The 15,907-nt window shown below is 37.5% G+C and overlaps 1 protein-coding gene across 1 annotated transcript; it reads left to right on the forward strand.

Moving 5' to 3' along the window:
• The first annotated feature begins 2,960 nt into the window (after positions 1-2,960).
• MGP (matrix Gla protein) lies at positions 2,961-14,371 on the forward strand. Its single transcript, XM_081330451.1, has 5 exons — positions 2,961-3,055; positions 8,113-8,250; positions 9,795-9,830; positions 12,655-12,736; positions 13,892-14,371. The coding sequence occupies exons 2-5, from the start codon at positions 8,190-8,192 to the stop codon at positions 14,028-14,030; spliced, it is 318 nt and encodes a 105-aa protein (XP_081186577.1). The 5' UTR covers positions 2,961-3,055; positions 8,113-8,189; the 3' UTR covers positions 14,031-14,371.
• Positions 14,372-15,907: the final 1,536 nt, after the last annotated feature.

Raw genomic sequence — 15,907 nt, forward strand, 5'->3', positions numbered from 1 at the left:
GGGGAAGCCTGCTTGCTATGTGGAACTATCTTTGTTAACAATCCTTCAAATATTTGAAGAAGAGGTTTGCCCAAGAATTGTTGCATAATGCAAATGACAAGATGGTATGGTCCCTGCAGTAGCATGTGCAGAAATCAATTGAATCTTACTTTGATATTATCTGCTTCCATTAAACTATAGAACAGCAGATAGCTTAGAGTTAAAAGCAAGTTGTATGATGAATCCAGCTCTGTTTTCCACTGTTACACTGCTGCCATTTGCTATCTGGTTCAACTAACATTTCAGGTGAATGTAAGGCAAGCCCTAAAAAGGGCCACCGTGCCACCTCTTAGTCTTCTTTATTCTGAGCTAAACATTTCCAGTACTATTCATAAAAGGACCCTACCTTCATCCTCCCTAAACGATGGTGTCCAAAACAAGAGATTAGGAGTATTCTGTTTGTTGTTGATTCTGAGATTTGCATGTACAATGAATATACTACATTATTGTCTAAAAGTAGAACTTTGTATTTGTCTCTATGAATTTTATTTCAGCTAATATTTCCATTTTGGCACAGTCTTTGAAGAAGTCAATAATCTTTGCCAGTGATTTCTTATGTTTAGTTGATAAAAAGGTTTAAAGTGGATAAGAAGAATTATGATTTTGCAAATAAGAAAACTATATTTGAATTGACTTTGTGTACCGATGATGAACATGTTGTTGCTAAGATATATAAGCTTTTATTGAAAATGAATATAGAATATGAATATATTAAAATGTAACTTTATGAAATGGGCAAAATGTTTGGATGTATAATGCTTGATCAGTGGGATAATATGCACAACAAAAGATTGCAATTTACACTGAATTATAATTTGAAAGAGATATTTTTTAAAAAATTATGTACTTTTGGTATTTAATGTCTGATGCACTACCACAGATGTGTAAAGGGGGTGCCAAATAGATTTTGGAAGTGCCATCAATGGGAAGGTAATTTTTATTATTTTGGTTGACATGTGATGATGATGTTATCCATTCAGTCAAGTCTGATTCTTGGCGATTCTGTGGGCCAGGTCGCTTCACACCTTCCTATCTTGCACTATTCTTTCAGTTGTCTATACTCTGGACATGTACAAAACTAAGAAATGCTGGGATTAGGTATGCATTTTAATCCAGAGAATTCTTAAAATAAATATTCAATTGAAGCCAGAGATTTTTCCTCCAGGTTTGATGGATAAACAAATTGAAGGTAATATGGGAGTTTGTTTCTATACATGAGGATGGCAGCGAGACTCTTGTATGCACAGAGATAAAAGAACTTACAAATTCCTACAATGGAAGAATGGATGATGAAGCTAATAGAATTGGCTGGGATGGCTGGGATTAATCAGAGATTGTCTGCTCTAAAGAAAAGATTTTGGTTAACTTTGTTTCTACTTAGAAATTACTTCTGGATTTCTTGATAGAAACAGAAATAAAATGAAAATTTAATTCTGGGATTTTATGTTTAGAACTGTTTATGATTATAGAAATACTTCGTATTAATGTATTTTACATTTGTATCTGCACCAAATAAAGTTGGAAGTTGTTTTTTCCCTTTCCTTTCTTTTTATTTCACCTTGCACTCCAGACTTTGCCTTTTCTTTAACCTCCCCTTTCCTTAAGCATTCTTTTTCATATTATTTTCTGAAACTTAATAATTATTTTTAAAAAGAAATCAGTAATGTTTAAACATTTATTGTGAAGAAATCAGGATGCAAATTTCCTTTATATTTTAATCTGATGGGCACCAGGTAGCTTATGCAAAACCTAAGCTCAGAAGTCTCTTACCAAGCCAAACCAATGGAAGGGTCTTAAGATGTACTTTCCTTGGGTTAATTTTTGTGTCTGGGAATGACCTTGTTTAGATCAATTGGGCTTTTCTATAAAACAAAACAAAACTATGAGCACTATATTAATCCCTCTACATGTTGTTCAACTATTTACCTCTCACTGTTTGCCATAATTGTAAGAAATTAGGATGCAAGCAGTATATGTTGCCATGGCTGTAATGGATACCAGTCTTTGGGAAACTTCTCATATGTGTCCAAATTGGTACCCACTCAGAAAATAAGGCAAACCACTGTTCTTCTTATGAAAGGAAAGTAGAGAAGCCAAAGATTTGATTGGTTAAACATTTGTTATATTGAACAAATACATCCATAGGGTGTTTATTACTAATATAAAAATGCTATCACATTGAAAATACCCTCCAGTTGTACTTATAAATATCTAGCCAGGTGGTTTCTTTCCACAAGCTCAGACATTTACCGGTAACTCTGAGCATGGAGAGAGGATTTTTTTAAAATGATATTTGGATGAGGAGTTCAATTGTTCCATTTGTTATGCTTGTCCAAATGGCATAGATTGTTAATTTTGTCATTACATGCGTATTGGATTTCTTTAAACATTCATTCATCTGCAATTAATTTAAAAGTTGCTTCCTACGGATGCCAAACTCCCACTCAGTTCAAATACATGGTTCCATATTTTCTAATTCCATCCTGAACATCTCTTTTTAGATGAGAAATCGGATTGGGAAAAACAGAAACTCAGACGTTTTTCCACTCCTATTTTTTTCTCCGTCTCAAGAACTCAAGTTAACTGTATTTGGAGGGCTACTATGCTTCAGAGCATGATTACTGAAGGTTAAAAGGAGTAGACAGTCATCAGTGAATCCCTGTATAAAAGTGTGGTTTGCTTTCAAGATCTCTAGTCAAGGTCCCTGTGTAGTTTAGATGCAGCCACACTGCCCCCAAGGTGTGGCTTTGATTTCCATGAGCAATTAGCATTTGTTGTCCCACCCCCTCACTCTCCTGGTTTCATTTCCTGAGGTTTCTGATTTCCTGAGTGAGGGATGGAAATATTCAGAAAAGAGGGTGGCAGTCTGCATGGAGAAAGGGAGGGAGGGGTCACTTATCATAAATAAAAAGGTCTCCACTTTAGCAGTGTAGAGTGTAGGAACATTGGGAGAAGAGAACTTGCCACATCAGAAAAAGACCTATATAACAGAAGCAGCACAGACCGTTATATTACAGTGAGTATGCAGAGCCTAATTAACATCTGTGCACCAGTTAATTGCAAATGAAATAGCAAAAAAGAAAGAAGAAGGTCTCTATATTACAATATTGTGATTTTGAATAATTTCAACAGGATGAATTCCAAAGGACTCCATTTTGCTGTAATAAAATGCAGGGTTGTTAGTACAAGTAGGTTTGCTAGAATTAATACTAGAAATATTGGTTTATAATTGTAACAGGAGAGAAAATGATGAAATGAGAGTGGATCTGATTGTTTTAAATGTGCAAATGATATCTATGATAGCACAACTTTTCATTTTCAAATAAAATTTCCTAGGTTTTATTTGAGCCTCAGAATTGAATGATATATTGCTTAGAATAAGGAAGATGTGACTCTAATACTGTAGCTGAACTACAACTCCCAGGATACTTTAATATTTGAAGCATGTTGAGTAGGTTGGATGAGAAGTGTAATTCAGCAGCAAGGAAGGTAAGTGATATAAGTTGCTTAAAATGAAAAATGGTTTAATATTAGCACATAAAAATTAAGGCTTCTTCATTTTTTAAGAGCCTTGGTGGAGCAGTGGGCTAATGCCTCCTTAAGTAACACCAGCTGCCTGCAATTATTGCAGGTTCGCATCCCACCAGGCTCAAGGTTGACTCAGCCTTCCATCCTTCCAAGGTAGGTAAAATGAGGACCCAGATTGTTGGGGGCAATAAGCTGACTTTGTAATAATGCCGCTTGGGGGGGCGAAAGCCTTAATAAGCAGGCATATACATAGAATGAAGGCTATTGCTAAGCACATTTGATTTGTGCTTAGATTGTAAGCCGCCCTGAGTCTTCGGAGAAGGGCGGGATATAAATGGGATTAAAATAAAATAAAAAAAGAACATAGTTTAATTTTCATTAAAATATTGTTGGATATTCCATATTTCCCAAATCATCTTTAACCTCTCATTTTAACAACATAGTAAGCTGCCTATAATTAGTCAGGTAATTTTAATGAACACTATTAAGATATATTTCCATTAATTATAAATGAAACTTGAATATAGCATCATTTTGGCAAAGAATTTTGTAAATAATAATTGTAAACCAGAACCAATAACAACTCCAAAGCATTGCTTATCGAAGTTAATGAAAATGACGATACAAGCTCATGTGGATCAAAACAGATTTTTCTCTGAAAATTTATCCTGCTTTACTAAACTTTACATTATTTGCTTTGGGAAGTATTAGGCATGCTGTGAGAAACATGCTTAAAATGAAAATATGGTGTTTAAAAGCCCATGCATATTTCTATACATTTCACAATAAGCACGATGATGGATGGATGGATGGATGGACGGACAATCTGAGAGGAAGAAAAGTTCAGATACATCACAGATGGTGGTGTGGTGAGCCTAGTTTCTCTCCAAGCATGTCTTGATAACTTCCTCTGAAAGCAAAGATCTGAATAACTCTCCTGTTTGCAAAGAACTCTCCACCACTCTGTGGCTTCTGAAACTTCTCTGAGCCTCCTTGTTCTCTCCCATTCAAAACTCTTCCAATAGCATTGTTTGCCTCTGGACTGCTGCCCCCCACCCATTACAGTCCTTCTTCTCAGCAGGAGGTCAGGAGAGAGCCAGGTTAGTTGTGATACACAGTCAACTCATAAAAATCCGTATAGGTAATGTGGAATATAAAGAAGTCCTTACCAAGGCAAGTTAATATTTTAAAGGACATTTTTGCTGTTTTAATCTTGGAGATGCAGAAGGAGTGGAAGGGAAACCGGCTGCAGAATCTTGGAGGACTGTAGGGTGTCATGGGCTAATGGCTACCATGATTGTTCTGGTTGGCCGTCTGAGTTGCTCAACAAGCAAGCAAGAGTTTGCTGGTCTCAGTGTGATTTTACAAGCAATTTGAAATATTTAGTAGTTTGGGGATTATGGGGAAAGGTAAGAAATATTCTTCCATTCTTATTTACCAGGAATTTTGAAAGTTATGTACCCAGAATCCCTAACACTGGAATTCTGTACACCTTTCTTCATACACATCGCTATTCATTTCAAGGGGGAATATGGCCTTAAAAGAAGGTAATTTGGGGAAAAACATTGCATATGGATAGGTTATATTCTGGATATATGAACACATACATTTTTATTCACACACAGTTTGAAAGCCTTCATTGCCACTAACTTTGAAAATTCTGAGAATACTTTCTAGATAGTCAAGGCAAAATTGGTCTGTTGTTTTATTTCCTTGTTCTTTTATTTTACAGCTCTTCTAGGCTGCGCTACTCCTAACAAACTCTGGGCAGGGAATGCCGAGTCCAGCTCCATTCATGAGTTTATTTTATGTTATATACCTCACTACCCACAATAATGATTATGGGGAAGTAGCTGTTAAGTTCCTTTTATTGCATTTTAAAGAGCTGTGAAATAATAGTGGCTTGGCAAAATGCTACAGCAGATGATCCTTGTTGGAAGAGGGTTGCAAGAACCAAGATGATGTGAAACTTCTCACAAATAGGAAACCAGAAATAGAAATGGGTAGAAGTACAATAAATGACTGAAACCTGGTTGGAAATTCACTATTAATATGATGGAGACATGATGATGCCATATTCACTTTATATGGAAATTGCCCTTGTGATAGTTCTGCTATACCATGTCACTGTCTACAAAACCATTAAGATTTTGGTTAGGCAAGGGATTGAGAAACTATGATTTTTGGAAAAATTGTGAATTGATGTCAAGAATCAAGATTTAGCAAATAATTAAACACTGTTTGATTGTGCTTATTGTAGAAATCTATATGACTCATAATTGGTCACATTTTTATAGTACAGTATGGCAAGCCACTGACTTCTGCCAAAGATAGCAGTTAAAGAAATCATAGTGTTCCTTGCATAATTTATTTACTATATAGTGCAGACTGGATTCTGATTTCTTTCTTTGAAATATACCAGGTCTCTGATTGCAAGAACAAACCTTGATGTTTTTCTCTGGTTTTTAAAAAGGGAACCAGTCAGAGATCCTAGTTCACAAATCAAGATGACATGATAACCAAAGAAAGAGATTCTATGGGTTACATAGTAATTCTGCCTAACCAAGATCTCTGATGCTAAATCCTTCTCTCTGAAGCATAATCCACATCTTCCCTAGCAGTTTGTTTACTTCTATATAGACATACTTTCAGCACTGCACACTTCCCAATGCCTTTCTTCCCCATATTTCCAATTCTGTTTCTCTTGCCACTTTTTTTAAATCTTCCATTACTTTTCTTTTGTTTCTTTAATTATTAGTTTCATTGCATAGTAGAGAAAAGCTTTATTGCTACAGAGAGTGTACAGAGTAGGACTTCGGAATAGTACACTGAACCTGCCTCTAAGGTATGGAGCCCTGGACCTGGGATGGCTTTGCTCCTGTGGAATATTTTTTAGGATGGGAAAGAAGCTAAGATAAATGTTTGCGTTTTAGCCAGCAAACAAAAAGCAGAAAGGATTTTGTGCCCTTAAGTGAACCTTCCTTGTTACCAAAAGAAGATCGCCTCCTTACACTTGTATTTTGAATATATTATATGAGCAATAGTTATTGTTGCTTTTGTGGTATTTAGATTGGCTCTCCAAAATATAGTAAAACTGTGTTTGGGCTGACTAAAATGGAAAGTCACATCCTTGACTGACTCTACATACACACAGACACACACACAGAGAAACACAGAGAGAGAGAGAGAGAGAGAGAGAGAGAGAGAGAGAGAGAGAGAGAGAGAGAGAGAGACAGACAGACAGACAGACAGACAGACAGACAGACAGACAGACAGACAAATCCCATCAGAACATAAAACAAATCTATTAGACAGAACATTATAGTAAAACATTTTCTTAGGAACTAATTTTCCTTGAGGGAGGGGAATTTTCTCTTGGCCTCCACATTGCCAGTAGTTCTGTGGAGAAGATATAAGCTTATCAACTTGGTGTTTAGATAATATTGTAAAGTGGAAGACATTGGAATTTTAAGATTCACTTTGTGGACAACCAGAAATTAAATTGTAATTATATAAAAATAAAAGGGGTGGGGCAATACTGGATGTGTCTTCCAATCTGCCTCAATAAGTCAATTGAACCTACTCTTAATCAGTTGTTGGGGTTCATCAATGTTTTTGTTGTGCCAAATCCAGAGCCCATGTTACATAAGCCCTATAATATTAAAAAGGGCTTCATTTGCCTTCTTGGGCATATCCCAAACCCAACGTGATTGTGTTACTAGGTAAATGAGTTCTAGAAAAGTACGAAGAAAAGTAACAGTTGAAAGTAACACTGAATTTTCCAAGATGATATCATAAGCCTTGTTAATTTTGAGAGAATGAATGTTATGGAAATATGTTCCTTGGGATTTGGGGAACTGCAATCCAACACTTCTGGAGGGGGTCAACTATTGTTATTGATGGAATATGGTAAGGACAGGAAAATCAATAGTCCACAATAGTTTCTTGATGTTGGGCTTTGTCTGGCATTTTAGTGACTTGTTGAGTGAAGGACTCCAAAAGTGCTAAGTGGAAGCAGGGCAAACATATAAACTTGGACAAAAATATAAACTTGATTTGATTTCATCTAATGTATTAAGTTATATGGTTGTTCTTCAGTCATGTATTTAATAATATTCAGCTTCTGTAGCAATCTTGTGGGGAGGGATTTCCTCTGTGGACTGCTTTCTAGGTTTTCAGGGGAGAGACAAGGCCTTGGAGCCTTCAACTGTGCCCTTCTGACTCAGAAAATTAAGCATTCTCTTTTGGAGAAGCCTAATCCTGCCCCCCATTGGCCTGAGTTAAACTCTGGAATTCTACCCCATATCCAGCATTTTTGAACATGCAGAGTTAGTATCTCACCTTCATTTGAAATGTGAAGCCCTCCCTCTACAGAAAGGGAGGGAAAGAAAAAAGCCCACTCCCACCAGAGGCTGATTAAACCCTCTAGGAGGATATTTTATAACAGCCTTTGAGACACCCAGTGTCAGGCACACCATTCAGCTGACTCTTGTTTTCCTACTGCTGCTTTTAAATATATATATATTTAATTGCTAAATTTTTCAGCTTGCTTGGAGTTTGGGGCCAGATTCCACACAAACAGAGGGTAAGGCAGGAGCAAAAAGCAAGAGATAGACGTAAAAATGCGGACCCTCATCATCCTTGCACTTCTGGCTGTTCTCATGGTGACAGCTTTCTGCTATGGTAAGTGTTGTCTCCTAATAGTTATTATTGGGGGTTGGGGTGGCAATAGTCTATCATAGAAAGTTGATGTTCTGCACACAGTCTCATCTAATTTTATTCTCCCTTCACTGCTACTTATCCCTGTATTATATTTTTCTTCCTTAGTGCCTTTTTCCCAGTACTTCAGGCTAGATACTTCCTGTTCCGTTCTCAGTTGGAGCTGTTTGTCCATTTAATACAATCATCCCTTTCTGTCCTTAATCCCTAGTAATCCCATCTGTGTTTTCAGCTAAGTTAATTTATAAATAAACTGTATGCTTGGAAAATTGTAAAATGCAATTTGCAGAAAATGTGTAAGTTTTTTTTTGTTGTTTAGCTGAATTTTAGCTGTGATGAAAAGAGTCTTAGGTTCAATTTGGAGAACTTGATAAGCATATTCTGATAATCCAGTGTTCGAAGAAAAACCTATCCTGCAGAGATATTCCAAATGTTTCCTTCTGAAGTTTTAGAGATGGCCAGAATATTCAACAGATATCAATTAAATAGGTAGATTGATAATTTTTGATATTTAGATGGATAAATGCATAGATTTTCATTAGACAATGTAATATTTTGGTTGTTAGCTCCATTTACCTGCAGCGTCTAAAGAAACACATGTTTTTTCAAATGGTTTATATTTGTCTTGCTAAAATAATTTTTGCTCTGTTGACCTTTTGTTGTTAATGTAGCAGGGTCTCCCTTCACCCATTCTTCTTGTGGCACAAGAATGACACAATCTAGCCTGATATGAAACATGATACATAAAATTCTGTAAAAATGGTCAAGCTGTAATAATTAGATATGATTGATTTCAGTTTGGGCTACATTACCTTTTTTGGTGTCTTTCATGTCTACAATGTCTTGATGCTTTATTAAAGTTGGACAAGATTTTATAAAATCGCCTAATTGTGAAAATAATAGTATTTGGTTTGTGTTATCATAGTATATTTATTTTTAGAGTTATGGTGCATTTTATAAAAATAATGTAATAGATGAATGGTTTTTCCATTTTGAACTGTCTGAATAAAGGTACTGTAATATTTTAATGTACTTGTATATATTTAGAAATCACAAAATAAGAACTATGCTTTTAGGCATTGTTCGCTTCAGTAGATAAACTAAAGCATGAGTTTGTTTTTTGGTGGACTATATATTATGCTAATACACCTTAATTATCACCCAAATTCACATATTCTTATAGCTCCAATATCATGTCACAATTACACTATATAGTACTATTCATCAATCCATTTGATTGATAAATTAATTATACCTATATTTGTTATTACAACATCCACTAATACAAATAGATTTAAAAAATAACAGTTGATTCTACAAGTGGCTGAATCTATTAAGTGCCCAAAGCTGAGAATGAAATTTATGTATCAACTAATCCAAGAGGATATCTTAATTAGACATCTTTAGAAACAGATTTTGGAACTAAATAAATTTTTGACCTGGTTTAAATGTTTGCATTCTTATAGTATTGTAATTGAATAAGCCACTTTCACTTTATTTTCTTATAGAGTCTCATGAGAGCATCGAATCGCATGAATTTACAAGTAAGAAATTGTGGTATACAGTGCTTTTTTTGTAAAAGAAAAAGGTGCCAGAACTCACATGTGTCATACAACCCGCCTTGCCTACCCTACAAGGTTCCATCCAATAAAGGTGCCGGAACTCCGTTCTGAGCCTTCTATGAGAAAAAAAAGCCTTGGTGGTATATGTTACCTGACTTAGTGGTTCCTGAAATTTTTGGTTTTGGCAGCCAATCTGAAGTGATCTCTTATTGTCACTTAAAAAGAAAACCAGGGTTTTTTTTTCAGCCAGTTGAAGGAACACAACCATATCCTTTCCCCATGGCTTCAGTCTATCCAAACAGCCCACTCAGATTGCCCCATGCTTTCTTTTCCCATTTGTTCTCTTATCATCCAAGCTTGTGATACTCTCAGGGAACCAAGTGATTGCAAGTTAACATCATTAACCGTTTATTAGAGAACAAGCTAAGAATAGCATCTGTCATAGAAAGAGTGGCAAGAAATAAAATAAATAATTTTTCCAGAGTGAAAGCCAAGTCTGACACGTCATCCACAGTGGGAAAACACTGCAGGAAGCCCTGCTTATCTATGCCTACAGAAAGGCCTATTTGGACACTGTCCTCTCAGGGCAGAAAAGAATATCCACAGTCCTCCCAGGACGGTATCCAGTGAACTTAATTTCAATGAAGCATTTTAAAGATTGGATTTTTCAATTCTTAACCATCAGGAGATGGGGGGGGAATGGTAGGCTCATTGGAAGAATTAGAAACAGGGAGAATATTTTAAAAATGGAGACATTTTAATCATATAACACAGATATTCAACGTGTAATGTATTTTTACAAGCAACTTTGTCAAAAGATACTGAAAAGAGATCTTTGTTGAAAAAAACTCTTGTAAACCCGTTTAGATCCAAAATTCATTTTTATCCATAATCAGTCCAAAGGAAGCTACTTTTACAGCAACATAAAACTTATTTTCAGTTTTTAAAATTACATACCAATCTTTAGGATGTCCTTGGGGATCTTGCCAGTTTAATATTCTGTTTGTCTCCCAGGCACCTCCTTGGAACAAGTTAATATTATGGATTATGTCAAGGGGTGGTCTTCTTCCCCCAAATACTTTTTTGTTCTCCACTGTCCCCTTCTGTTCTGTACCAGCCTGCTACTGGCCCTGCAGAAAAGGCAGGGACAACCCCTTTTACAAGAAGGCAAGAGGCTGGAATTAAGCCTGCCAAATTTATTGATACAAACAAGACACGAACCAAGAAACAGGAGCTTTTCAAGCGGTTGCCTTCAGCAAACCAGCCCTCCCACGCATTCCCCTTTTATACAGTTCAGGGCGTGGCTTCTCTCTGCCTCCTTCCGAGGTGCCCCATTGCCTTCCTCTGTTTACTCCTGCTTGACTGCCTCCTGCGTCGGGCATCCTTGAACAGGGCCAGCTGTGGGTCATCTTCATCCACGCTGTCAGGCTCGCACAGCTGGGTCTCCGTCGTGACCAGGTGGGAGAGGCCTGGCTGAGGGCTCTCATTAGCAAGATCTTCAACCCCCTCAGCAAGCTCTTCAACACCCCCCTCCTCCTCCTCTGAGTCGTCCGACCCAACTGCCGAACCCACAGGCTGACCCTTAATCACAACACCTTCTTTAAGCAGAAAAATGGATTTTTCTGTGCCAAGGGAAGTACAAAGCAATCATTCTCTACCTTTTTCTGCACAAATAATAGGGCACAGTTAAGAATGAGAGGTGAAAATAGAGAATAAGTTCCATTATTCCCAATTTCTCCTTTAGGCAATGAGGAAGGGCTACTGAAGATGAAAGGAAAATGAAGACATGTTTTTCTTCTCAGTCCTAAAGAGTCATCTACACACAACACAAGTCTATTAAAATATCTGGCCTCTTTTGCATCTGGCTTCTTCCTGCTTTTCTATTTCTTTTAAATAAAGAAGCTTGCCATGTAATACAATAAATGGTAGCAAAGTCAGTTTAGATCCCAAAGTAACTTATTTGTCAATATTCTCATTCAGAATCTTACCATCATTAGTCTAATCATAAGTCCTTCACCTTGAGTGATCATAGAATATTGTCATGAAAGATTGATGACTGCTGATCTCTCTCAACTGGAGAGAGATCTGATTGTTACTGAAATGCCTTAAATACTGGAACTGTTTCAAAACATTGGAGAAGAAAATGTGAAAAATAACCCAGGGGAGATGGGAAGTTAAGAAATAAGAAAAATAAATAAATAATTGTGCTTCATGTTCTGGAGATAGCAAGTTACTAGAAAATCAGAACATAAGAACTTTACATAAACCTTACACACATACTGACAACAAAAGGAAAGGATGAAACTTGAAGAATAAAATTTAGGACATGGGAAATATTAAGTAAAAAGTTTATCTCAACTGTATACTTTGCTCAAATGCAGGGTCAAAAACCTAAAAGGTTTCTTGTTCTTGTGTTCCGCTTGTTGGCTTCCCAAAGCATCAGAAAGTTGGACTAGATAGATCTTTGCTTTCATTCATCTGGACTCTTGCATTCTTATGTAACAGGATTTGCACTAAAATAAACAATCCACCCTCAAATATTTTGTGTAGGCGGGGTGAATGAGTTGGAAGCACCCATGGAAAATCATGCAACAGAGAAGCCATTTGTTTTTATTAATAACAGAAGGCCTGCACTAAATAGAAGACAATGATAGGTGTGGCTATCTCATACGTGAAAGGCAATGTCAAAAGAAAATGAGCACAGCGTGGATGGGGTGGTGGTACACAGAGCTGTTATCTTTTGATTCATATATTCTGATTATGATATATATCAGCAAATATTAACTACTTATTTCTTTCCCACCAGGTCCTTTCCTTAATAGAAGGTATGCCAACATCTTTATGAGACCCCCACCAGACAACAGGAGAAACTTTTATTGGCACGAAAGGTATGCTTCACTAAAATTCAGGATCATTCAGAACAAATGGGAAAATTCATCATCCTGGTGTCTTGATGCTGGCTCCCAGCTTTTATCATCCAAATCAATGATGGGAACTGAACTCAAATTATGTGAGTCTTGCTTAATAAGACTTGCTTTGAGGGGAAAAACCTCTTTTCCTCAAAGAATGCTGACTTTCATTTGGAACAAGTCATGGGAAGAAAATATCCAGAAATGTTTACTGTTGATACACATGTATCCTGTGCATAGCTGAGAACTACTAGGAGCCAAAGTACAACAGCCACACTGTACAATGTTCGAGAGTCACAGGTTGGCATAGTCAATCAGTTCTGCAATTTTCCAATAATCCTATTCTCATCATTGCATTTAGCTCTCTTATCCTTTATTCTTTTTCTAGTGCCATTTCTTCATTAGTGACTTGCCTCTTCTTAACAGTATCATCCAGCCAGTATTAGAGTGATATAAAACCTGTAGGACCATGCTAGGCAGCCAATTGCTGGTTAGAGGCTATGCGTTTTTATTTTATTTTAGTTTGAATGGAGATCAACACTATTTTATTTTATTTATTTTATTTTGGTTTGATGGACATCAACACTGTGGTCATGATACACAATTGGGAAAGATAGTTCCCACAGATACCTTCTTCTCTGGTTTTCTGTCAAATGTTGACAACTTAGTTTCTGAGAGTTCCAGAAAATACACAGACTGTCTTTGATATAACTTATTGGCTGTTACTGCCCACCCTATTCTAATTTAGACATGGGAAATTTGATACCTTCCAGATATTGTTGAATATCCAGCTTCTCTGGCTGTTGGCTACCTTGGTGTGGCTCATGGCTTCAACATTTAGTTGCTCTGAAGCCAATTCACAAGTTTGTTTTTAATGGGTAGATTCTACTCACAGAGATTTTAGCTGTTACTTTGGGAAACATCTGCCCTGTTTTAGAATCCTGAAAAGATTATTAAAATGTTTTCTATGGTAAAATATGTCAATAAAACTGGAGATCATTTAAAATATGCATGGCACAGGAAGAAAAGTAGGGTAAGTCAGTACTTAATTGCTTGCTAAAGATTCACAGGCAATTTCCCTCCACTCTGTCCCCAATCTGCTCTTTCATCATCTTCTCCTGCTTCTGTGGACAGGATCCGGGAACGTAGGAAGACTACCCAGGAACTCCAACGGGAGGAATGTGAAGATTATAGTCCCTGTGAACGTTATGCTATGCGCCATGGCTATGTTGCTGCCTACAAACGGTTCTTTGGGCAGAGGAGAGGAGAGTGAAAACATTACATTCCCAGTGCCTGGAGCCTGGAGCCTGGATTTTGTAGCTCGTTGAAATGTATTGTTGCTTCTTAACTGTATATTATTCCACCTCTCGCTTCATTCTTTTGTAGCCAGTGATTTCTAGTATCTGTTAATTAGCACAATGCTGATGTAATGGTGGTTGGGCAGAGAAGGGACGCAGGTTTTCTTATGAAATAAACAATATGGTTTGTTCATGAGTTTTTTTATGTGCTATTTGTATGAAGGTGCATATTTGTACACACTTATTTAGAATTTAATACATCTAATAAAATACTTTGTGCTGTATTTTAGAATATTTATTAATGAAATAAAGGAGTCAACAGCACAATATCTTCACGATGCTCTAAAATATCTAGGACAGTCTCTAAATTTTAAGTGTATTTTTTAAAGTGTAATATTAGGTGAAATCTCAGAAGATAAGCAAATTTCCACACAAGTACTCAGTGTTCCTTCAGGGTTCTTACATGAGATTGTGCAAGGATTTGGAGTTGGGAAAGAAAGTCAAAATCTCACAGGATTGATGATCTCAGATCAAATTGTTTGGTTTTGTTGCTGCGCCTTTGAATCAGTATTGACTCCTAGCAACTGTTTTGTCGGATCCCTGAAGTTTTAGGCATCCTAGATTTTTATTATTGTTTTGACTGTTCTGAAAACTTTCTGATCTTATTATATACCAATACTAATAGATATTGATTTTTACAACTTTTTCCAGGCATTACAGTAGGTTAGTGATTATTGCCACAACCTTAAATGTTTCCATTATTAATTGCCCTTAGCTTTCAATTGTCATGGTTCCGATAGATGAAACCTATCAAAAGAACTTCAAGGCAAGAATTCTTCCTCAAAGAACATTTTATTCAGGAAACAAAGTATCTACCCAAACTAGATAACAAATTACAGTTCCCACCCCCAATAAGCTGTCATAAATCACATTCTCCAATTAGCCTGAAACGCCTGTTTTCTCTTCAGCTCCTCAGCCCCCCAAAACATTATCAGTTCATCCTTGAGTTTCCACAAAGCAGCGTTATTATTATTATGGCTAGCTGAGCTCCAGCATTCATCCGAACCCCCCTTCCGCACATGATCTCTAAATAGAAGAAAAAGCATGTTAAAAGCAAAGCGAAAATGGCTATGATTTTCATCAGTTGTCAGAGCGGGAACATCCAATGTTTACAGTGTTTACATCAATATGGTATTAAAAGGCAGCCCCCTGAAATTAAATGCATTAATTCTTGAAAGTATCCAGATGGGTATGACCAAAGAGATATAATGTTGTTTGTTTCACATTCCAAATCAAACAATGAGATTAGTCATCCCCATCTTTAAGATTGCATAAGCCACCCAGGGACACATTCATTTACATAATATACCATGCTGATGTAGTATGTTTATTAGTGTAAAAGAAATGGTTACAGTACCAAAGCTGGCACCAGTCATTAGTGATTAGGTTAATATATTTGCAGCCCACTTGTCGCGCCCCGCGGGCTCGACACTCACCGGCACCGCGGCCTCGACTCTCACCGGCACCTTGTCGCGCCCCCGCCTGTCCTGCACCGTGCCCCGACGTCCTCGGCGGGGCCCGAGCCGCATCTGCAACTCAATGGCCGCAGCAGCAACGGAAGCCTGCTGGGAGCTGCGCGCCTGCACACGTGCGCGCCGGGTCGGCTGGAGCCTCGGTGGTGCGCGCATGTGCTTAGCAGCCCGGCCTCGTCTTGCCGGCTACGGTGGCCTCGCGGAGCCCTGGGCCCAAAACGGCCGTGGAATCGACTCTCGGCGCGCCGGCGGGCGTGTCACACCGGACTGGGCCCCGGAAGTTGCTGGAACAGGGGAGCGAAGCCCGAGTCCGAGGCAGC

Source organism: Vipera berus (genome assembly GCF_964194415.1).
Source record: "Vipera berus genome assembly, chromosome: 6".
NCBI lineage: Eukaryota > Metazoa > Chordata > Lepidosauria > Squamata > Viperidae > Vipera > Vipera berus.